The 25,071-nt window shown below is 43.3% G+C and overlaps 1 protein-coding gene across 1 annotated transcript; it reads right to left on the reverse strand.

The window, feature by feature from the left end:
* Positions 1–238: 238 nt before the first annotated feature.
* LOC115171993 (F-box/LRR-repeat protein 16) lies at positions 239–23,799 on the reverse strand (the record flags this gene model as incomplete). The annotated part of the gene is given in 6 exon segments (XM_029729243.1): positions 239–836; positions 6,653–6,716; positions 9,603–9,687; positions 15,731–15,996; positions 17,631–17,873; positions 23,100–23,799. Coding segments are annotated over 6 exon segments (1,500 nt in total). The 3' UTR covers positions 239–687.
* Positions 23,800–25,071: the final 1,272 nt, after the last annotated feature.

Here is a 25,071-nt window from a genome sequence, read left to right on the forward strand (position 1 = left end):
CAGTGTGTGTGTACAGTGTGTGTGTGTGTTTGTGTGTACAGTGTGTGTGTGTGTACAGTGTGTGTGTGTATACAGTGTGTGTGTGTGTGTTTGTGTGTACAGTGTGTGTGTGTGTGTGTGTGTGTGTGTACAGTGTGTGTGTGTGTGTGTACAGTGTGTGTGTGTTTGTGTGTACAGTGTGTGTGTGTACAGTGTGTGTGTGTGTGTATACAGTGTGTGTGTGTGTGTGTGTACAGTGTGTGTGTGTGTGTGTGTGTACAGTGTGTGTGTGTGTTCGATGATCCTGTGTGGAACGTGCCCAGACTCATCCCTTTCTCCACTCTGAGTCCATCACAGCCATGTTAAACTGTCATATCTGATCTGTACAGAAAATCCCTCTGCGCTCACATCCCTCCAATCCAATAAATTCCCATTTTTTGTAGTTTATCCCTCTACAAAAAATCCCCTCTTTCCTGTAAACATTCCCTGGTTGATCCTGGCTGGAGCAGAGATCCTGGCTGGAGCAGAGATCCTGGCTGGCTCCATCGACATGGTCATCATTCCTCCTCTGCGTTCGTTGGGCTGAAGTAAGGGAGTGGTTGGTAGTTGGGGCAGGTGGGTAGGGGATTGGTAGGCAGGTCAGTTGGTAGTTGGATAGGGTGATAGGTTAGAGGGGGGGGTGTGATGGGGATCCGGGTGGGGGGGGGGCTACTCGATGACCATGCAGCGTGCCAGGTGTTGTGAGTAGTACTTGAAGAGTTCAGCTGTGGCTCCAGGACAGTTGGTCAACTCCAACTCCTCTAGATCCTGGATCTGGATCAAACCAGATAGACCTGTAGTGGTTAGGAGTGGACAACCTGGGGGGGGGGGCAGAGAGATAGAGAGAGAGGTGGAGAGAGGAGCAAGAGGGGGAAGAGGGAGGGAGAGAAGGAGAAAAATAGGGGTGGAGAGAGAGGGAGGAGAAACAGAGAAAGGGAGGTAGAGAGAGAAAGGAGAAAGAGAGATGGGGAGGGAGGCAGAGAGAGTGACGAAGGAGAAAGAGAGAGATGGGGGAGGGAGGCAGAGAGAGAAAGGAGAAAGAGAGAGATGGGGGAGGGAGGTAGAGAGAGGAGAAAGAGAACAGGAACACAAGTCAGACTAATATAGTAGATGGTATAGTCTAACTTGTGTTTCTAATATAGTCAATCACTCTATCCTTCTATCTATTATATCAATTCTATCCTTGTGTCCTATCTATTCTATCATTCTATAATTGTATCTATTATATCAATTCTATCCTTGTGTCCTATCTATTCTATCATTCTATAATTGTATCTATTATATCAATTCTATCCTTGTGTCCTATCTATTCTATCATTCTATAATTGTATCTATTATATCCATTCTATCCTTGTGTCCTATCTATTCTATCATTGTAAATATTATATCATTCTATCTATACAATCATTCTATCCTTCTATCTATTCTATCATTCTATCTATTCTATCATTCTATCTATTCTATCATTCTATCATTCTATATATTCTATCATTTTATCTATTCTATAATTCTATCCTTCTATCTATTCTATCCTTCTATCATTCTATCCTACTATCATTCTATCATTCTATCCTTCTATCTTTCAATCCTTCTATCTATTCTATCATTCTAAATATTCTATCATTCTAAATATTCTATCATTCTAAATATTCTATCCTTCTATCTATTCTATCATTCTAAATATTCTATCATTCTAAATATTCTATCATTCTAAATATTCTATCCTTCTATCTATTCTATCATTCTATCTATTCTATAATTCTATCCTTCTATCATTCTATCCTATCATTCTATCCTTCTATCTATTCTATCATTCTATCCTTCTATCTATTCTATAATTCTATCCTTCTATCATTCTATCCTATCATTCAATCCTTCTATCTATTCTATCCTTCTATCTATTCTATCATTCTATCCTTCTATCTATTCTATCATTCTATCTATTCTATCCTTCTATCTATTCTATCATTCTATCATTCTATCTATTCTATCATTCTATCTATTCTATCCTTCTATCTATTCTATCATTCTATCTATTCTATCTATTCTATCCTTCTATCTATTCTATCATTCTATCTATCCTATCATTCTATCCTTCTATCTATTCTATCATTCTATCCTTCTATCTATCCTATCATTCTAAATATTCTATCATTCTATTCATATAGCAATCCAAACATTCCATTCAATCTGAATAAAGAGCTGTCCTGAGATACCAGAGTTGGTCAGCAGGGGGAGGAGTGGTGCAGAGACAGACAGGACAGAGGAGAAACACAGGAAGTCCATGCATCTTAATTGTATGTCCTCTCTCCTCTCCTTGTCAAAACCTTTTGGATGAGAAGGTACAGAGGGGATGAACCTTCTCATTGAATGGGTTCTGGATGGAGGACGCGGGGAATCAAGGAAATGCAATTAACATTCTCCCCATGGTTGTGTACCAATTATCTCTCCTTCCTTTCAAAATATGCACTTGTTCCCTTCCCTTCACTGATTTGAAAGGAAATGACTGGTATAAGAAATATGGTGGAAACTCCCACTAGCCCATGTCTCCACCAATCCAATGCTTTCAGATTTGTGGGAAGTAGTAAACGGGTGTACAATCCAGGAGAAAGGACATATTATTAGGAAACACCCCCTGTGTATGACTGCTTCTCAATAGTCTACAAAATGCTTCCTCTCCTCACACACACATTGTAATGTACTGTAGCCTGAGATGTCAGAGATGATTAATGTACTGTAGTCAGAGATGATTCATGTACTGTAGCCTGTAGTCAGAGATGATTAATGTACTGTAGTCAGAGATGATTAATGTACTGTAGTCAGAGATGATTCATGTACTGTAGTCAGAGATGATCCATGTACTGTAGTCAGAGATGATTAATGTACTGTAGTCAGAGATGATTAATGTACTGTAGTCAGAGATGATATACTGAACTCTCTTCTTCTATAGAATACCATATAGATTTACCCAATCAGGTAGAGGAAGAGTGTGTGTGTGTGTGTGTGTGTGTGTGTGTGTGTGTGTGTGTGTGTGCGTGTTGGTTCTTTTGAAGTTTCCTCAGTATGGATCAGAAGGAGGACATGTCAGCTCCTGTGTCATGGATTATCTCTGTCCCTGTTCAGACTATCTGCCTTTGGAATGGAGGGATTATAGCAGACAGGAAGAGAGAGGGAACGACTGAGTGATGATGATAAAACCAAATGCCAGTAGTTCCTATGAGTGCCTTCAGAAAGTATTCAGACCCCTGGACCTTATTCACATTTTGTTACGTTACAGCCTTATTCTAAAATGGATTATTTTTAAACAAAAAAAACAGAAATACCTAATTTACATAAATACACTGCTCAAAAAAATAAAGGGAACACTAAAATAACACATCCTAGATCTGAATGAATGAAATAATCTTATTGAATACTTTTTTCTTTACATAGTTGAATGTGCTGACAACAAAAATCACGCAAAAATAATCAATGGAAATCCAATTTATCAACCCATGGAGGTCTGGATTTGGAGTCACACTCAAAATTAAAGTGGAAAACCACACTACAGGCTGATCCAACTTTGATGTAATGTCCTTAAAACAAGTCAAAATGAGGCTCAGTAGTGTGTGTGGCCTCCACGTGCCTGTATGACCTCCCTACAACGCCTGGGCATGCTCCTGATGAGGTGGCGGATGGTCTCCTGAGGGATCTCCTCCCAGACCTGGACAAAAGCATGGCATTGGTGGATGGAGCGAGACATGATGTCCCAGATGTGCTCAATTGGATTCAGGTCTGGGGAACGGGCGGGCCAGTCCATAGCATCAATGCCTTCCTCTTGCAGGAACTGCTGACACACTCCAGCCACGAGGTCTAGCATTGTCTTGCATTAGGAGGAACCCAGGGCCAACCGCACCAGCATATGGTCTCACAAGGGGTCTGAGGATCTCATCTCGGTACCTAATGGCAGTCAGGCTACCTCTGGCGAGCACATGGAGGGCTGTGCGGCCCCCCAAAGAAATGCCACCCCACACCATGACTGACCCACCGCCAAACCGGTCATGCTGGAGGATGTAGCAGGCAGCAGAACGTTCTCTGGCGAATTTGCCAATTTTGTTGTTCTCTTTCAAATGCCAAACGTCCTGCACGGTGTTGGGCTGTAAGCACAACCCCCACCTGTGGACGTCGGGCCCTCATACCACCCTCATGGAGTCTGTTTCTGACCTTTTGAGCAGACACATGCACATTTGTGGCCTGCTGGAGGTCATTTTGCAGGGCTCTGGCAGTGCTCCTCCTGCTCCTCCTTGCACAAAGGCAGAGGTAGCGGTCCTGCTGTTGGGTTGTTGCCCTCCTACGGCCTCCTCCACGTCTCCTGATGTACTGGCCTGTCTCCTGGTAGCGCCTCCATGCTCTGGACACTACGCTGACAGACACAGCAAACCTTCTTGCCACAGCTCACATTGATGTGCCACCCTGAATGAGCTGCACTACCTGAGCCATTTGTGTGGTTTGTAGACTCCGTCTCATGCTACCACTAGAGTGAAAGCACCGCCAGCATTCAAAAGTGACCAAAACATCAGCCAGGAAGCATAGGAACTGAGAAGTGGTCTGTGGTCCCCACCTGCAGAACCACTCCTTTATTAGGGGTGTCTTGCTAATTGCCTATAATTTCCACCTGTTGTCTATTCCATTTGCACAACAGCATGTGAAATGTATTGTCAATCAGTGTTGCTTCCTAAGTGGACAGTTTGATTTCACAGAAGTGTGATTGACTTGGAGTTACATTGTGTTGTTTAAGTGTTCCCTTTATTTTTTTGAGCAGTGTATTTAGCCCCTTTGCTATTAGACTTGAAATTGAGCTCAGGTGCATCCTGTTTCCATTGTTCATCCTTGAGATGTTTCAACAACTTGATTGGAGTTCACCTGTAGTAAATTCAATTGATTGGACATGATTTGGAAAGGCACACACCTGTCTATATAAGGTCCCACAGTTGACAGTGCATGTCAGAGCAAAAACCAAGACATGAGGTCGAAGGAATTGTCCATAGAGCTAGAAGACACGATAGTGTCGAGGCACAGATCTGGGGAAGGGTAAAATAATAAATTCTGCAGCATTGAAGGTCCCCAAGAACACAGTGGCCTCCATCATTCTTAAATGGAAGAAGTTTGGAACCACCAAGACTCTTCCTAGAGCTGGCCGCCCAACCAAACAGAGCAATCGAGGGAGAAGGGCCCTGGTCATGGAGGTGACCAAGAACCCAATGATCACTCTGACCGAGCTCCAGAGTTCCTCTGTGGAGATGGGACACCCTTCCATAAGAACAACCACCTCTGCAGCACTCCACCAATCAGGCCTTCATGGTAGAGTGGCCAGACGGAAGTCACTCCTCAGTAAAAGGCACATGACAGCCCGCTTGGAGTTTGCCAAAAGGCACCTAAAGGCCTGTCAGACCTTGAGAAACAAGATTCTCTGGTCTGATGAAACCAAGATTGAACTCTTTGGCCTGAATGCCAAGCGTCACGTCTGGAGGAAACCTGGCACCATCCCTACGGTGAAGCATGGTGGTGGCAGCATCATGCTGTGGGAATGTTTTTCAGCGGCAGAGACTGGGAGACTAGTCAGGATTGAGGGAAAGATAAACGGCACAAAGTACAGAGAGATCCTTGATGAAAACCTACTCCAGAGCTTCCAACAGGACAACACACAGCACACAGCCAAGATAACTCGGGAATGGCTTTGGGACAAGTCTTTGAATGTCCTTGAGTGACCCAGCCAGAGTCCGGACTTGAACCCGATCGAACATCTCTGGAGAGACCTGAAAATAGATGCGCAGCAACGCTCCCCATCCAACCTGACAGAGCTTGAAAGGATCTGCAGAGAAGAATGGGAGAAACTCCCCAAATACAGGTGTGGAAAAAGTCAAGGGGTGTGAATACTTTCTGAATGCACTGTATATCTATCTACCAGGTAAATACTTGCTACTGTAACAGTATTATAGTAAATGGTGAGTTAGTGGTAAGTCAGTGCAGGGCCGGGTTACCAAACGGGCACGCAGGGCACATTCCCAGGGGCCCGACTTTCATGGGGCCCCACTAATCTCTCAAATAGCATAAGAACACCATGGCAAAATGTGTTGAATTTAAACTGCTCATCAGATTACACAGACCCACAAAGAATTACATTTTTTGTTGTTGTTGATAAACTCCCATATCTATTGGGTGAAATACCACAGTGTGCCATCACAGCAGCAAGATTTTTGACCTGTTGCCACAAGAAAAGGGCAACCAGTGAAGAACAAACACTATTGGAAATATAACCCATGTTTATTTATTTTCCCTTTTGTACTTTAACACATCGCTATAACAGTGTATACAGACATAATATGACTTCTGAAATGTCTTTATTCTTTTGGGAGTGTAATATTTACTGTACATTTTTATTGTTATTTCAATTTTGTTTATCCATTTCACTTGCTTTGGCAATGTAAACATATGTTTCCCATTCCAATAAAGCCCCTTGAATTGAATTGAGAGAGAGAAAGACAGAGAGAGACAGAGAGACATAGAGAGAGAGACAGAGAGAGAGAGAGAGACAGAAAGAGACAGAGGCAGAGAGACAGAAAGAGAGAGAGACAGAGAGAGAGACAGAGAATACCTGCGAGAGAGAGAAGACGCAGACTCCTCATGCCAAACAGGTGCTGTAGCCCAAAGTCCTGCACCTATACACAGACAAACACACACACACACACACAGAGAAAACATTAATTAAAACTGAGCAGGTCTTATTAGATAGACAGCAGCAGGACTGGTCTGATAGTCTGAGCAGGTCTTACTCCTCATTAATGAGTTATTACATAGACAGCAGCAGGACTGGTCTGATAGTCTGAGCAGGTCTTACTCCTCATTAATGAGTTATTAGATAGACAGCAGCAGGACTGGTCTGATAGTCTGAGCAGGTCTTACTCCTCATTAATGAGTTATTACATAGACAGCAGCAGGACTGGTCTGATAGTCTGAGCAGGTCTTACTCCTCATTAATGAGTTATTAGATAAACAGCAGCAGGACTGGTCTGATAGTCTGAGCAGGTCTTACTCCTCATTAATTAGTTATTAGATAGACAGCAGCAGGTCTTACTCCTTCATTAGACACATGCTTGTCTACAGGAGGGTGTAGGTTCTAGGGTGTAGTGTATTAGTATAAAGGGTTAGTGTCTAGGGTGTAGTGTCTAGGGTGTAGTGTATTAGTATAAAGGGTGTAGGGCGTAGTGTATTAGTGTGTATTAGTGTGTATTAGGGTGTAGTGTCTAGGGTGTAGTGTATTAGTATAAAGGGTGTAGTGTCTAGGGTGTAGTGTATTAGTATATAGGGTGTAGGGTCTAGGGTGTAGTGAGGGTGTAGTGTATTAGTATATAGGGTGTAGGGTCTAGGGTGTAGGGTGTAGTGTATTAGTATAAAGGGTGTAGGGTCTAGGGTGTAGTGAGGGTGTAGTGTATTAGTATATAGGGTGTAGGGTCTAGGGTGTAGAGTGTAGTGTATTAGGATATAGGGTGTAGGGTCTAGGGTGTAGTGAGGGTGTAGTGTATTAGTATATAGGGTGTAGGGTCTAGGGTGTAGTGAGGGTGTAGTGTATTAGTATAAAGGGTGTAGGGTCTAGGGTGTAGTGAGGGTGTAGTGTATTAGTATATAGGGTGTAGGGTCTAGGGTGTAGTGAGGGTGTAGTGTATTAGTATATAGGGTGTAGGGTCTAGGGTGTAGTGAGAGTGTAGTGTATTAGTATAAAGGGTGTAGGGTCTAGTGAGGGTGTAGTGTATTAGTATATAGGGTGTAGGGTCTAGGGTGTAGTGAGGGTGTAGTGTATTAGGATATAGGGTGTAGGGTCTAGGGTGTAGTGAGGGTGTAGTGTATTATTATAAAGGGTATAAAGGGCAATTCCCCAACATGACAAAAACCTTTTCATTTGATTTTTTATTGTTTGACATAAAAGACTGTAAAAACACCAGCAAAGCAGCTCCAATTGATTTTAATTTAGTAAATCTGTTCCAACTTATTCACAATTTATTAGGTCCAGTTTATTAGGTACACCACCCACGAAAATGGTTCGCTCCTACAGACAGTGAGTCACGTGGTCGTGGCTTGCTATATAAAGCAGGCAGACAGGCATCAAGGCATTCAGTAACTGTTTGACTGAAAATTATAATGGCCTAAAACAAGTGATTTAAGCGATTTAGAACGTGGTATGATCGTCGGTTCCAGTACCTCAGAAACATCCGGCTTCCTGGGCTTTCCACGCACGACAGTGTCTAGGGTTTACTGAGAATGGCTGAGAACAACTAATTGATGAAAGAGAATGGCAAGAATCATGCAAGCTAACAGGCGGAGCCACAAACAGGCAAATAGCGGCGCAGTACAACAGTGGTGTGTAGAACGGCATCTCAGAACGCACAACTCGTTGGTCCTTGTCACGGATTGGCTATTACAGCGGACGACCACACCAGGTTCAACTCCTACCAGCTAAAAACAAGGAAGTGTCTCCATTTGACACGTGTTCACCAACACTGGACAATTGAAGAGTGGAAAAACATTGCCTGGTCCAACAAATCCCAGTTCCTGATGTGTCAAGCATGAGTCCATGGCCCCATCCTGCCTGGTGTCAACAGTACAGGCTGATGGCAGAGTCAGGATTTGGCGTAAGCAGCATGAGTCCATGGCCCCGTCCTGCCTGGTGTCAACAGTACAGGCTGATGGCAGAGTCAGGATTTGGCGTAAGCAGCATGAGTCCATGGCCCCATCCTGCCTGGTGTCAACAGTACAGGCTGATGGCAGAGTCAGGATTTGGCGTAAGCAGCATGAGTCCATGGCTCCATCCTGCCTGGTGTCAACAGTACAGGCTGATGACAGAGTCAGGATTTGGCGTAAGCAGCATGAGTCCATGGCCCCGTCCTGCCTGGTGTCAACAGTACAGGCTGATGGCAGAGTCAGGATTTGGCGTAAGCAGCATGAGTCCATGGCTCCATCCTGCCTGGTGTCAACAGTACAGGCTGATGACAGAGTCAGGATTTGGCGTAAGCAGCATGAGTCCATGGCTCCATCCTGCCTGGTGTCAACAGTACAGGCTGATGGCAGAGTCAGGATTTGGCGTAAGCAGCATGAGTCCATGGCCCCATCCTGCCTGGTGTCAACAGTACAGGCTGGTGGTGGTGGTGTACTGGTGTGGGAAATGTTTTACTGGCACACGTTAGGTCCCTTGATACCAATTGAGCAACGTTTCCATGCGCCGAAGAATTACTAGATGGGTGTATCTAATAAACTGGCAACTAAGTGTATGTGATTCTTACAAAGGTTTGAAATGATACCAATTGAGCAACGTTTCCATGCCCCAAAGAATTCAGACTGTTCTGGAAGCAAAGTGTCCGACCAGGTACTAATAAACTGGCCCCTAAGTGTATATGATTCTTACAAAGGTTTGAAATGATTGTGTTTTAGTCCAATATTATATCTGTTTGAGCTTCTTGAGGTCAATTTGCAGTCTACAAATGATTTGTAATTATGTTCCTGGCTGAATCTAGTTGATGATCCCTGGTCTAAGGGTCTAGTGTGTACTGTACCTGACAGCACCAGCGCAGGTAGAGACTCCTCAAAGAAGACATGGTGGACAGGTAACCTAGACCTGTATCTGTAATCCTCACACATCTGGAGAAAGAGAGAGAGAAAGAAAGAGAAAGAGATTGGGGGAGAGATAAAGAGAGACCATAATGATACTTTTCATACTATACTGGTTTTCCTTCTGAAATAATGTAGTATAGGCCTTTACTCAGACCCCCCCACACACACACTATACTACTACCTACTATACTCCACACTACTATACTACATCCTATACCCTACCATACTACACACTACTATACTCCACACTACTATACTACACACTACTATACTACACACTACTATACTGCACCCCACAATACTACACACTACTATACTACACACTACTATACTACCACCAACTATACTACACACTACTATACTACACACTGCTATACTACACACTACTATACTACACACCACTATACTACCACCAACTATACTACACACTACTATACTACACACTACTATACTACACACTACTATACTACACACCACTATACTACCACCAACTATACTACATCCTATACCCTACTATACTACACACTACTATACTACACACCACTATACTACCACCAACTATACTACACACTACTATACTACACACTACTATACTGCACACCACTATACTACCACCAACTATACTACATCCTATACCCTACTATACTACACACTACTATACTACACACTACTATACTACACACTACTATACTACCACCAACTATACTACACACTACTATACTACACACTACTATACTACACACTACTATACTACACACCACTATACTACCACCAACTATACTACATCCTATACCCTACTATACTACACACTACTATACTACACACTACTATACTACACCCCACAATACTACACACTACTATACTACACACTGCTATACTACACACTACTATACTACCACCAACTATACTACACACAACTATACTACACCCTACACACTACTATAATCCACACTACTATACTACACACACTATACTACACCCCACAATACTACTACCTACTATACTACACACACTATACTACACCCACAATACTACTACCTACTATACTACACACTACTATACTACACCCCACAATACTACTACCTACTATACTCCACACTACTATACTACACACTACTATACTACACACTACTATGCTACACACCACTATACTCCACACTACTATACTACACCCTACACACTACTATACTACACCCGACACACTACTATACCACACACCACTATACTACCACATACTATACCCCACACTACTATACTGCACACCACTATACTACACACTACTATACACCACTATACTACCACATACTATACTCCACACTATTATACTACACACCCCTATAATACCACATACTATACTCCACACTACTATACTACACACTACTATACTACCACATACAATACTCCACACTACTATACTACACACTACTATACTACCACATACTATACCCCACACTACTATACTACACACCACTATACTACCACCTACTATAGTTCACACTACTATACTACACCCCACAATACTACACACTACTATACTACACACTGCTATACTACACACTACTATACTACCACCAACTATACTACACACAACTATACTACACCCTACACACTACTATAATCCACACTACTATACTACACACAACTATACTACACCCCACAATACTACTACCTACTATACTACACACAACTATACTACACCCCACAATACTACTACCTACTATACTACACACTACTATACTACACCCCACAATACTACTACCTACTATACTCCACACTACTATACTACACACTACTATACTACACACTACTATGCTACACACCACTATACTCCACACTACTATACTACACCCTACACACTACTATACTACACCTGACACACTACTATACCACACACCACTATACTACCACATACTATACCCCACACTACTATACTGCACACCACTATACTACACACTACTATACACCACTATACTACCACATACTATACTCCACACTATTATACTACACACCCCTATAATACCACATACTATACTCCACACTACTATACTACACACTACTATACTACCACATACAATACTCCACACTACTATACTACACACTACTATACTACCACATACTATACCCCACACTACTATACTACACACCACTATACTACCACCTACTATAGTTCACACTACTATACTACACCCTACACACTACTATACTACACTACTATACTACATGCTACTATACTACACAACCCTATACTACCACCTACTATACTTCACTACTACCTATACCCTACTATACTACACACCACTATACTACCACCTACTATAGTTCACACTACTATACTACACCCTACACACTACTATACTACACTACTATACTCCACACTACTATACTACACACCCCTATACCACCACCTACTATACTACAACTTATACCCTACTATACTACACACTACTATACTACACACCACTATACTACCACATACTATACTCCACCCTACTATACTACCACCTACTATACGCCACACAACTATACTACACCATATACCCTACTATAATACACACTACTATACTACACACTACCATACTACACACCACTCCACTATACTATGCTCCACTCTACTATGCTCCACTCCACACTACTATGCTCCACTCTACTATGCTATACTCCACACTACTATGCTCCACTCTACTATACTCCACTCTACTATGCTCCACTCTACTATGCTCCACTCCACTCTACTATGCTTCACTCTACTATGCTCCACTCTACTATGCTCCACTCCACTATGCTTCACTCTACTATGCTTCACTCTACTATACTCCACTCTACTATGCTTCACTCTACTATGCTCCACTCTACTATGCTCCACTCCACTATGCTCCACTCCACTATGCTCCACTCTACTATGCTCCACTCCACTATACTATGCTCCACTCTACTATGCTCCACTCTACTATGCTCCACTCTACTATGCTCCACTCCACTATGCTCCACTCCACTATGCTCCACTCTACTATGCTCCACTCCACTATGCTCCACTCTACTATGCTCCACTCTACTATGCTCCACTCCACACTACTATGCTCCACTCTACTATGCTCCACTCCACTATGCTCCACTCTACTATGCTCCACTCCACTATGCTCCACTCCACTATGCTCCACTCTACTATGCTCCACTCTACTATGCTCCACTCTACTATGCTATACTCCACACTACTATGCTCCACTCTACTATACTCCACTCTACTATACTCCACTCTACTATACTATGCTCCACTCTACTACATTCCACTATACTCCACTCCACTATGCTCCACTCTACTATACTCCACTCTACTATACTCCACTCTACCATACTACACTCTACTATGGCCCACTCTACTATGCTCCACTCTACTATACTCTACTATACTCCACTCTACCATATTACACTCCACTATACTATACTCCACTCTAGTACATTCTACTATACTTCACACTACTATACTCCACTCTACTATGCTCCACCCTACTATACTACACTTTACTATACTCTACTATGCTCCACTCTGCTATGCTCCACTCTACTGTGCTCCACTCTACTATGCTCCACTCTACTGTGCTCCACTCTACTATGCTCCACTCTACTATGCTATACTCTACTCTACTAAACTCCACTCTACTATGCTCCACTCTACTATGCTCCACTCTACTGTGCTCCACTCTACTATACTCCACTCTACTATGCTCCACTCTACTATGCTATACTCCACTCTACTATACTCCACTCTACTATGCTCCACTCTACTATGCTATACTCTACTCTACTATACTCCACTCTACTATGCTCCACTCTACTATGCTCCACTCCACTATGCTCCACTCTACTATGCTCCACTCTACTATGCTCCACTCTACTATGCTATACTCTACTCTACTATGCTCCACTCTACTATGCTCCACTCTACTATGCTCCCACTCCACTATGCTCCACTCTACTATGCTCCACTCTACTATGCTACACTCTACTATGCTCCACTCTACTATGCTCCACTCTACTATGCTCCACTCTACTATGCTATACTCTACTATGCTCCACTCTACTATGCTCCACTCTACTATGCTCCACTCTACTATGCTCCACTCTACTATGCTCCACTCCACTATGCTCCACTCTACTATGCTCCACTCCACTATGCTCCACTCCACTATGCTCCACTCTACTATGCTCCACTCTACTATGCTATACTCCACACTACTATGCTCCACTCTACTATGCTCCACTCTACTATGCTCCACTCTACTATGCTCCACTCCACTATGCTCCACTCCACTATGCTCCACTCCACTATGCTCCACTCTACTATGCTCCACTCTACTATGCTATACTCCACACTACTATGCTCCACTCTACTATGCTCCACTCTACTATGCTCCACTCTACTATGCTCCACTCCACTATGCTCCACTCTACTATGCTCCACTCCACTATGCTCCACTCTACTATGCTCCACTCTACTATGCTATACTCCACACTACTATGCTCCACTCTACTATGCTCCACTCTACTATGCTCCACTCTACTATGCTCCACTCTACTATGCTATACTCCACACTACTATGCTCCACTCTACTATGCTCCACTCTACTATGCTATACTCCACACTACTATGCTCCACTCTACTATGCTCCACTCCACTCTACTATGCTCCACTCTACTATGCTATACTCCACACTACTATGCTCCACTCTACTATGCTCCACTCTACTATGCTCCACTCTACTATGCTCCACTCTACTATGCTATACTCCACACTACTATGCTCCACTCTACTGTGCTCCACTCTACTATGCTCCACTCTACTATGCTATACTCTACTCTACTAAACTCCACTCTACTATGCTCCACTCTACTATGCTCCACTCTACTGTGCTCCACTCTACTATACTCCACTCTACTATGCTCCACTCTACTATGCTATACTCCACTCTACTATACTCCACTCTACTATGCTCCACTCTACTATGCTATACTCTACTCTACTATACTCCACTCTACTATGCTCCACTCTACTATGCTCCACTCCACTATGCTCCACTCTACTATGCTCCACTCTACTATGCTCCACTCTACTATGCTATACTCTACTCTACTATGCTCCACTCTACTATGCTCCACTCTACTATGCTCCACTCCACTATGCTCCACTCTACTATGCTCCACTCTACTATGCTCCACTCTACTATGCTCCACTCTACTATGCTCCACTCTACTATGCTATACTCTACTATGCTCCACTCTACTATGCTCCACTCTACTATGCTCCACTCTACTATGCTCCACTCTACTATGCTCCACTCCACTATGCTCCACTCTACTATGCTCCACTCCACTATGCTCCACTCCACTATGCTCCACTCTACTATGCTCCACTCTACTATGCTATACTCCACACTACTATGCTCCACTCTACTATGCTCCACTCTACTATGCTCCACTCTACTATGCTCCACTCCACTATGCTCCACTCCACTATGCTCCACTCCACTATGCTCCACTCCACTATGCTCCACTCTACTATGCTCCACTCTACTATGCTATACTCCACACTACTATGCTCCACTCTACTATGCTCCACTCTACTATGCTCCACTCTACTATGCTCCACTCCACTATGCTCCACTCTACTATGCTCCACTCCACTATGCTCCACTCTACTATGCTCCACTCTACTATGCTATACTCCACACTACTATGCTCCACTCTACTATGCTCCACTCTACTATGCTCCACTCTACTATGCTCCACTCTACTATGCTATACTCCACACTACTATGCTCCACTCTACTATGCTCCACTCTACTATGCTATACTCCACACTACTATGCTCCACTCTACTATGCTCCACTCCACTCTACTATGCTCCACTCTACTATGCTATACTCCACACTACTATGCTCCACTCTACTATGCTCCACTCTACTATGCTCCACTCTACTATGCTATACTCCACACTACTATGCTCCACTCTACTATGCTCCACTCTACTCTACTATACTCCACTCTACTACATTCTACTATACTCCACCCTCACCTGTCCAGTACCAGCTCCTCTAGTTTGTGGAGGTCACAGGCGATGTACTCCAGGGCCATGTCAGTGATGCGTGGGCACCAGGAGAGGTCCAGGCTCCGCAGCTTCCTCAGATTCTCTGCTACCAGCTCCACCCCGTCATCAGTGATTTTAGAGCAGCCTGACAGGCTCAGAGCCGTGAGGTTGGGCAGGCTGTGGACCATGTTAACCACACCATGGTTGGTGATCTCCCAACACGAGTGGAGACGCAGCGTGTGAGTGGTGTAGCCCTGAGGGAGGGAGGGAGGGAAAGAGCAAGAGACAGGGAGAAAGAGAGAGAGAAAGAGAGAGAGAAAGAGAGAGAGAGAGAGAGAGAGAGAAAGAAAGAGGTTTAGGATTATATCTATGAATTCATCATAAGAGACCACAGTAATCTGAACTCATCATGAGAGACCACAGTAATCTGAACTCATCATGAGAGGACCACAGTAATCTGAACTCATCATGAGAGACCACAGTAATCTGAACTCATCATGAGAGGACCACAGTTATCTGAACTCATCATGAGAGACCACAGTAATCTGTACTCATCATGAGAGGACCACAGTAATCTGAACTCATCATGAGAGGACCACAGTCATCTGAACTCACCATGAGAGACCACAGTAATCTGAACTCATCATGAGAGGACCACAGTAATCTGAACTCATCATGAGAGGACCACAGTAATCTGAACTCATCATGAGAGGACCACAGTAATCTGAACTCATCATGAGAGACCACAGTAATCTGAATTCATCATGAGAGGACCACAGTAATCTTAACTCATCATGAGAGGACCACAGTAATCTGTACTGATCATGAAAGACCACAGTAATCTGAACTCATCATGAGAGACCACAGTAATTTGAACTCATCATGAGAGACCACAGTAATCTGAACTCATCATGAGAGGACCACAGTAATCTGAACTCATCATGCGAGACCACAGTAATCTGTACTCATCATGAAAGACCACAGTAATCTGAACTCATCATGAGAGACCACAGTAATCTGAACTCATCATGAAAGACCACAGTTATCTGAACTCATCATGAGAGACCACAGTCATCTGAACTCATCATGAGAGGACCACAGTAATCTGAATTTACCATGAGAGACCACAGTAATCTGAACTCATCATGAGAGACCACAGTAATCTGAACTCATCATGAGAGGACCACAGTAATCTGAACTCATCATGAGAGACCACAGTAATCTGAACTCATCATGAGAGACCACAGTAATCTGAACTCATCATGAGAGACCACAGTAATCTGAACTCATCATGAGAGACCACAGTAATCTGAACTCATCATGAGAGGACCACAGTAATCTGAACTCATCATGAGAGGACCACAGTCATCTGAACTCATCATGAGAGGACCACAGTCATCTGAACTCATCATGAGAGGACCACAGTCATCTGAACTCATCATGAGAGACCACAGTAATCTGAACTCATCATGAGAGGACCACAGTCATCTGAACTCATCATGAGAGACCACAGTAATCTGAACTCATCATGAGAGACCACAGTAATCTGAACTCATCATGAGAGACCACAGTAATCTGAACTCATCATGAGAGGACCTAGCCTTTCAGTGACCCCTCTCTTGACAGTGAAGGAAAAACAGGTTAATTTCCTGCAATTCTAACATTTTGCCATGGAGCGGAGAGAAGACTTTCCAATTTTATAACTAATTTCATGCAATTCTACTCATTTTTTTTACATGACATTTGATGATCAATGGGGCCCCTCCGGCCGGTAGGGGAACTGATCTGCGGGCCTACAGAGAGGACGGAGAGAGGGGGAAGGGAAGAAGTGTGTGTGTGTGTACCAGTAGCTGTGTGCTCTCTATAACAGTGTAGGATTGTAACCTACCTGTTTGGCTGTGAAGTAAGCCATGGCTGTGTCGGTTACGTGGTAGGCCTGCAGGCTGAGCTCTGACAGGTTGGGCAGTAGCTGTGAGATGGCAGCGATAGCGTCGTCTGCCACATTGATACAGTCGCTGACGCTGAGCGAGGTGAGCCGTGCGTTCAGGCTGGACCACAGACCGGCCTCCGTGAAGTCATTACAACCGGCCAACTCCAGGTGCATCAGACCCTGCATCTGTTCCAGCATCACCTACACACACATACCACAGAGAACACACACTGAGTTTAAAGAATACACACACCCCTATCCAGCATCACCTACACACACACCTATCCAGCATCACCTACACACACACCTATCCAGCATCACCTACACACACCACAGAGAACACACACTGAGTTTAAAGAATACACACACCCCTATCCAGCATCACCTACACACACACACCTATCCAGCATCACCTACACACACACCTATCCAGCATCACCTACACACACCACAGAGAACACACACTGAGTTTACACTGATACAACTCTGATACAACTTTGATATAAAACCGATATAACTCTGATATAACTCTGACACTAAAGTGTATTCGGAAAGTATTCAGACCGCTTGACTTTTTCCACATTTTGTTACGTTACAGCCTTATTCTAATATTGATTAAATTGTTTTTCTCCCTCATCAAGCTACACACAATATCCAATAATGACGAAGCAAAAACAGGTTTTTAGACATTTAGACATTCGCAAATGTATTTAAAAAATCAGCGCTCTGGAGCAGGTTTTCATCAAGGATCTCTTTGCTCTCATCTTTCCCTCAATCCTGACTAGTCTCCCAGTCCCTGCAGGCAAAAAAAACATTCCCAAAGCATGATGCTGCCACCACCATGCTTCACTGTAGGGATGATGCCAGGTTTCCTCCAGACGTGATGATTGGCATTCAGGCCAAAGAGTTCAATCTTGGTTTCATCAGACCAGAGAATCTTGTTTCTCATGGTCTGAGAGTCTTTAGGTGCCTTTTGACAAACTCCAAGTGGGCTGTCATGTGCCTTTTACTGAGTAGTGACTTCTGTCTGGCCACTCTACTCTGATTTGTGGAGTGCTGCAGAGATGGTTGTCCTTCTGAAAGATTCTCCCATCTCCACAGAGGAACTCTATCAGAGTGACCATCAGGTTCTTGGTCACCTCCCTGACCAAGGTCGTTGCCCCCCGATTGCTCAGTTTGGCCGGTCGGCCAGCTCTAGGAAGAGTCTTGGTGGTTCCAAACATCTTCCATTTAAGAATGACGGAGGCCACTGTGTTCTTGGGGACTTTCAATGCTGCAGAAATGTGTTGGTACCCTTCCCCAGATCTGTGCCTCAACACAATCCAGTCTCTGAGCTCTACAGACAATTCCTTCGACCTCATGGCTTGGTTTTTTCTCTGACATACACTGTCAACTGTTGGACCTTATATTGACAGGTGAGTGCCTTTCCAAATCATGTCCAATCAATTGAATTTACCACAGCTGGACTCCAATCAAGTTGTAGAAACATCTCAAGGATGATCAATGGAAACAGGATGCACCTGAGCTCAATTTCGAGTCTCATAGCAAAGGGGCTGAATACTTATGTAAAAAAGGTATTTCTGTTTTTTCTTTTGAATATATTTGACAAATTTCTAAAAACCTGTTTTGCATATTTTACCTTTATTTAACTAGGCAAGTCAGTTAAGAACAAATTCTTATTCTCAATGACAGCCTAGGAACAGTGGGTTAACTGACTTGTTCAGGGGCAGAACGACAGATTTTTACCATGTCAGCTCGGGGATTCAATCTAGCAACCTTTCAGTTACTAGTCCAATGCTCTAACCACTAGGCTACCTGCCGCCCCATTAGTCATTATGGGCTATTGTGTGTAGATTGATGAGGATAAAAAAAAAAAATCAATTTTAGAATAAGGCTGTAACGTAACAAAATGTGGAAAAGGTCAAGGGGTCTGGATACTTTCTGATGTCACTGTAACTCTAAGGTCTGGATTCACTCTGATCAGCAGTAGATGCCAGGTATAGCACGCTAGACATTTAAAGGTAATTTCGGATTGAGCCGACAAATGCAGAATTTACTGTGAATGCAGTCTCCGCTAAAGTGGGAACATTACCTTTAAATGGTGCACAGCGGACAAAGTGCAATCGGATTGAATCCCATCCTAAGTGATTTAAATCAACTCAATGACTGTTTATCCTCCAACTGTCATATTGAAACTTCGGACCAGTTGGCACATCCCGTATCATACTTCCTGTAACTCTGAACATCAGCTCATCTCATCAACACCACACCCACAACAATATCCCTGACAATAAGGTGCACAATATACTGCAAGGCCGACATTTTCCCATCGCAAAGACCTCTGCACTATGAACTAACTCATAGGCAACATCCTAATAACCAGGGCTCCAATACTGAACCTCACGATTGTGTTGAATGTGGCCTGTTAATCACACTGTAACTAAATCTTCAGTTTTAATAAAAATTCCAACATAATTCACGCAGCAGATTATATTTTCACTAAGAGTTCGTTAAACTCACAGCGCAGGTGTCTTAGCGATAGGAAAATGTCACCTTCACTGTACTCGATGCACAATTATTTATAGAAATGACAGTGCTAGTTCATGTTGCCTTTTCACATTCCGTGACAGTTTTTAAAACAGTGTCTCTCTTGCTAATCTGACAGACTGGCTGTGCCCTACGAGGTTATGGGCCATACAGTGCTGTGTGCCAATAGAGGTGGAATGAACAGTAGTCCATATTCACACCACCACCACAGTAGTCCATATTCACACCACCACCACAGTAGTCCATACTCACACCACCACCACAGTAGTCCATACTCACAACACCACCACAGTAGTCCATATTCACAACGCCACCACAGTAGTCCCATACTCACAACACCACCACAGTAGTCCATACTCACAACACCACCACAGTAGTCCATACTCACAACACCACCACAGTAGTCCATACTCACAACACCACCACAGTAGTCCATACTCACAACACCACCACAGTAGTCCATACTCACAACACCACCACAGAGAAGCAGGGTGGATTGTTGACTATTCTGATTCCATGTATGAGGGGTGTTTTGGAATGGAATGCCAAGTCACTGTACCAAACCTTTTCACCTTCGGTGATGCTGTGTTTACATAGACAATCAGAAACTCAGGTATGCTATTGTTATTATAATAGACAATGGTTGGATTGCATTTACAGCACACTGCACTCCTGTGACATCTCACATTTCATAGATACTCATGTTCATTCTACTCACTCTATCGATTGTTTACCTGTTGGGGATAAACGTTCCACAGATCTAGGACCAGCTCACCAGCCTCAAACACTAACCTTAACCATTAACCATTCTAATAGAATATCTCTCCTCTCTCTGTCCCATGATCATGTGAGCAGTGAGCAAGGTCATGTGATGTGACATTCCACATTCCATGTGATCCCTGGTGACCTAGTTGACATGGTGCCCAGCTACAGCGGAATCCAGCTCGCCCAGTGACTGTTACTAGGTTACGCAGCGGTGGGGTGGCAGGCTTTCCGAGTTCAGGGAGTGCATTGTGTTGATATTGATGCTGAGGATTAACAAAAGTAACGAGCTATATTACTATAAAGTAACGCGTTATATTACTTTAAAGTATTGTGTTATATTACCATAAAGTAACACGTTATATTACTATAAAGTAAGGTGTTATATTACTATAAAGTAACACGTTATATAACTATAAAGTAACACGTTATATTACTATAAAGTAAAGTGTTATATTACTATAAAGTATTGCGTTATATTACTATAAAGTATTGCGTTATATTATTACAAAATAAGGTGTTATATTACTACAAAGTAAGGTGTTATATAACTATAAAGTAACACGTTATATTACTATGAAGTAAGTTGTTATATTACTATTAAGTATTGTGTTATATTACTATAAAGTATTGCGTTATATTACTATAAATTATTGTGTTATATTACTATAAAGTAAGGTGCTTTATTACTATAAAGTAAGGTGTTATTACTATAAAGTAACATGTTATATTACTATAAAGTAAGGTGTTATATTACTATAAAGTAATGTGTTATATTACTATAAAGTAACACATTATATTACTATAAAATATTGCGTTATATTACTATAAAGTATTGCGTTATATTACTATAAAGTAACACTTTATATTACTATAAAGTAAGGTGTTATATTACTATCAAGTATTGCGTTATATTACTATAAAGTAAGGTGCTATATTACTATAAAGTAAGGTGTTATATTACTATAAATTAACACATTATATTACTATAAAGTAACACGTTATATTACTATAAAGTATTGCGTTATATTACTATAAAGTAAGGTGTTATATTACCATAAAGACACCATATTCCTATACGACACTACTTCTGTCCAGGGCCCGTAGGGCTTCACAGCATCACTGTAGGACAGCAATGAGGATTGATCCCATCTCTACAGTAAGCCTGTTTACACCCTTTACTGTAGAACTAATGGAAGTTACATCTACTGTAGGACTAATGGAAGTTACATCTACTGTAGGACTAATGGAAGTGACATCTGCTGTAGGACTAATGGAAGTTACATCTACTGTAGGACTAATGGAAGTTACATCTACTGTAGGACTAATGGAAGTTCATCTTCTGTAGGACTAATGGAAGTTACATCTACTGTAGGACTAATGGAAGTTACATCTACTGTAGGACTAATGGAAGTTCCATCTACTGTAGGACTAATGGAAGTTACATCTACTGTAGGACTAATGGAAGTTACATCTACTGTAGGACTAATGGAAGTTACATCTGCTGTAGGACTAATGGAAGTTACATCTACTGTAGGACTAATGGAAGTTACATCTACTGTAGGACTAATGGAAGTTTCATCTTCTGTAGGACTAATGGAAGTTACATCTACTGTAGGACTAATGGAAGTTACATCTACTGTAGGACTAATGGAAGTTACATCTACTGTAGAACTAATGGAAGTTACATCTACTGTAGGACATACTGAGTACAACTTGTTGTGTTCCTGTGTGGCTCAGTTGGTAGAGCAAGGTGCGTGCAATGTCATCGTGATGGGTTTGATTCCCGCTGGGGTCATCCATACAAAATTGCATGCACACAAAGTCCCTTTGGATAAAAGCGTCTGCTAAATCAGTTTTTTTCCTCGGGGACTCTCGAACGCTTCACAGTTTTACTGCAGCCCTGAACTAACTCACCTGATTCACCTAGTCAAGGGCTTGATGATTGGTTGACCAGTTGAATCAGGTGCTAGCTGGGGAATAGATCAAATCCCTGGACAGGCTTGTCCCCAAGGAGAGGTTGGAGAAAGGCTGTGCTGAATGACATGTTTGTGTTCACATGACTGTAACTATATATATATATATTTATTTCTATATATATATATGACAAAGACTCACCTCCAGGCCTGCGTCTGTGATGGTGGACCTCTTCAGACTGACCGACTTCACCCCCTTCTTGGACAGGGGGTAATTATCAATGAACTCACAAATGTCCAGGTCCGAAACTCCCACCAGACAGAACGCCTGGAACCCTCTGAGAGCGAAAGCCTGCAGGCTGACAAACTCCTTCTCTCCGCTGGGGAGCAGGGCGTACAGCTCCTTGGCGTGGAGGATGGGCGTGACACCCTCCCAGAACTTAGGCTGGTACAGCACCTTCCTCCAGGTCCTACACACCTGGGCCAGGACACACTTCTCAGCCGTGGTGAAGTACCACAGCAGCCTGTTGAGCAGCTTCTCATCCAGGGCCAGCTGGCGCTCCAGGGGCAGCAGAAGGGCCAGAGGCAGGGTGAGGGGAAGGTGAGGCTTGGGTAAGGTGAGGGGGACTTGGCGCAGCGGGGGTTTGAGGGCCATCAGGGGGCTGTGGTCCAGGTCTGGACCCAGGGGGTTGAGGGGGTCCAGGTGGTAGGGTAGGGAAGGCGGGGGTAGGATGCCGGGCACGGAGGACGACTGGCACAGGCGGTTCTTGGCGGCGGGCGTGCCCTTGGTGATGCTGGCGCTGCCCAGACCGTTGGGCTGAGGGGGGAGCTTGACCATGCCGTTTCTCGGGACACACGGAGACTTGAGCTCGCTGGGGGTCGACATGTTCAACATTGGGAACCTAGGAGGAGGGAGAGAGAATTAATACATGGTAAACATTGGATCAGAGGGGGGGTGGGGGGGGGAGTGATCTGGCCCTCGTACCATCATGGCTACCTAATCATCCCCAGCTTCCAATTGGCTCATTCCTCTCATTCATCTCCCCTTCCACTATTCACCAGGTTGTTGCTGTGAATGAGAATGTGTTCTCAGTCAACTTAGCTGGTAAAATAAAAATACATTTAACACATTGTCTATGGACCAGCCTGACTGTCACTCAAGGGACTGAGTAGATAAACACCACTAGGCAGTTCTATGTAGATAGCTGAGCTGCAGACTACCGTTTCCCAAAACCTGTGTGCTTGATGTTGGAGAACCTCGCTGTTATGTACAATATAGCCTGCTCTCAAACTGACACGATTTCTGGGCAAACAAAGCATTTTTTCGTTTGAATAATTCACAGAACACTTGGCGACACTCCCTTGGCGGGCTTGCATTAGAAATAGAGCGGTTGTTTATAGTGGCAGGGCCTATATCTAAGCAAGCATCCTACTAGGCTAGCCTACAATATTACGTAATGCCGATGGCACCGTAGCACAGCAGTAAGTTACAATAGGACGTGTTTACTTTGAATAAAGATACCAAGGCCAAACAGAAACAGTTTATATCGATGGCTGATGATGAGAGGTGTAACGTTGGCGCCGTATCAACAATCATCGCAGATAAAATAAGCTCTATGCATCCTTCATTGTCAAAACCTTCAGATACAGTCGGTATCATTATTCATAGGATATCGACAACTATACAATAAATAGCATTCCCGTCATCAAATAGTGTCTATGACTGCCGACAGTAACCTAGGCTATAGGCTACACCATCAGATGTTAGCCTTGGGCTATTACAAATGGATAGTATATTATACCCATTTCACTCTGCTTGTGATTGGTCCAATATTCGGTTTGTGTTGCACGTAACACATATCGGTGTAATAGAGCTGAAACCGGAATAAGCGATGCTGCAGCAGAAAAGCTAACCGAAGGAAGGGATGGCTATTCTCCCGTCCCTTCTCGTCCTCTCCCTCCCTCCCTCCCGCTCTCTCGCACCGCTAAACAAAAAAAAATACCATTGCAGTGCTCCGGCCAGCATGAATCTGCATTGCACTGCTCTTACCTTTAGACTGAACCCCGTCACTTCCCCCGATTGACCCGAAGCCTCGCAAGTCTTTCACCAAACGGAGCTGTATTTTATCGCCAGCATCACCATACTACCAGCAGCATCCACAGGGAATGGCGGA

Source organism: Salmo trutta, chromosome 32 (assembly GCF_901001165.1).
Source record: "Salmo trutta chromosome 32, fSalTru1.1, whole genome shotgun sequence".
NCBI classification, from domain to species: domain Eukaryota; kingdom Metazoa; phylum Chordata; class Actinopteri; order Salmoniformes; family Salmonidae; genus Salmo; species Salmo trutta.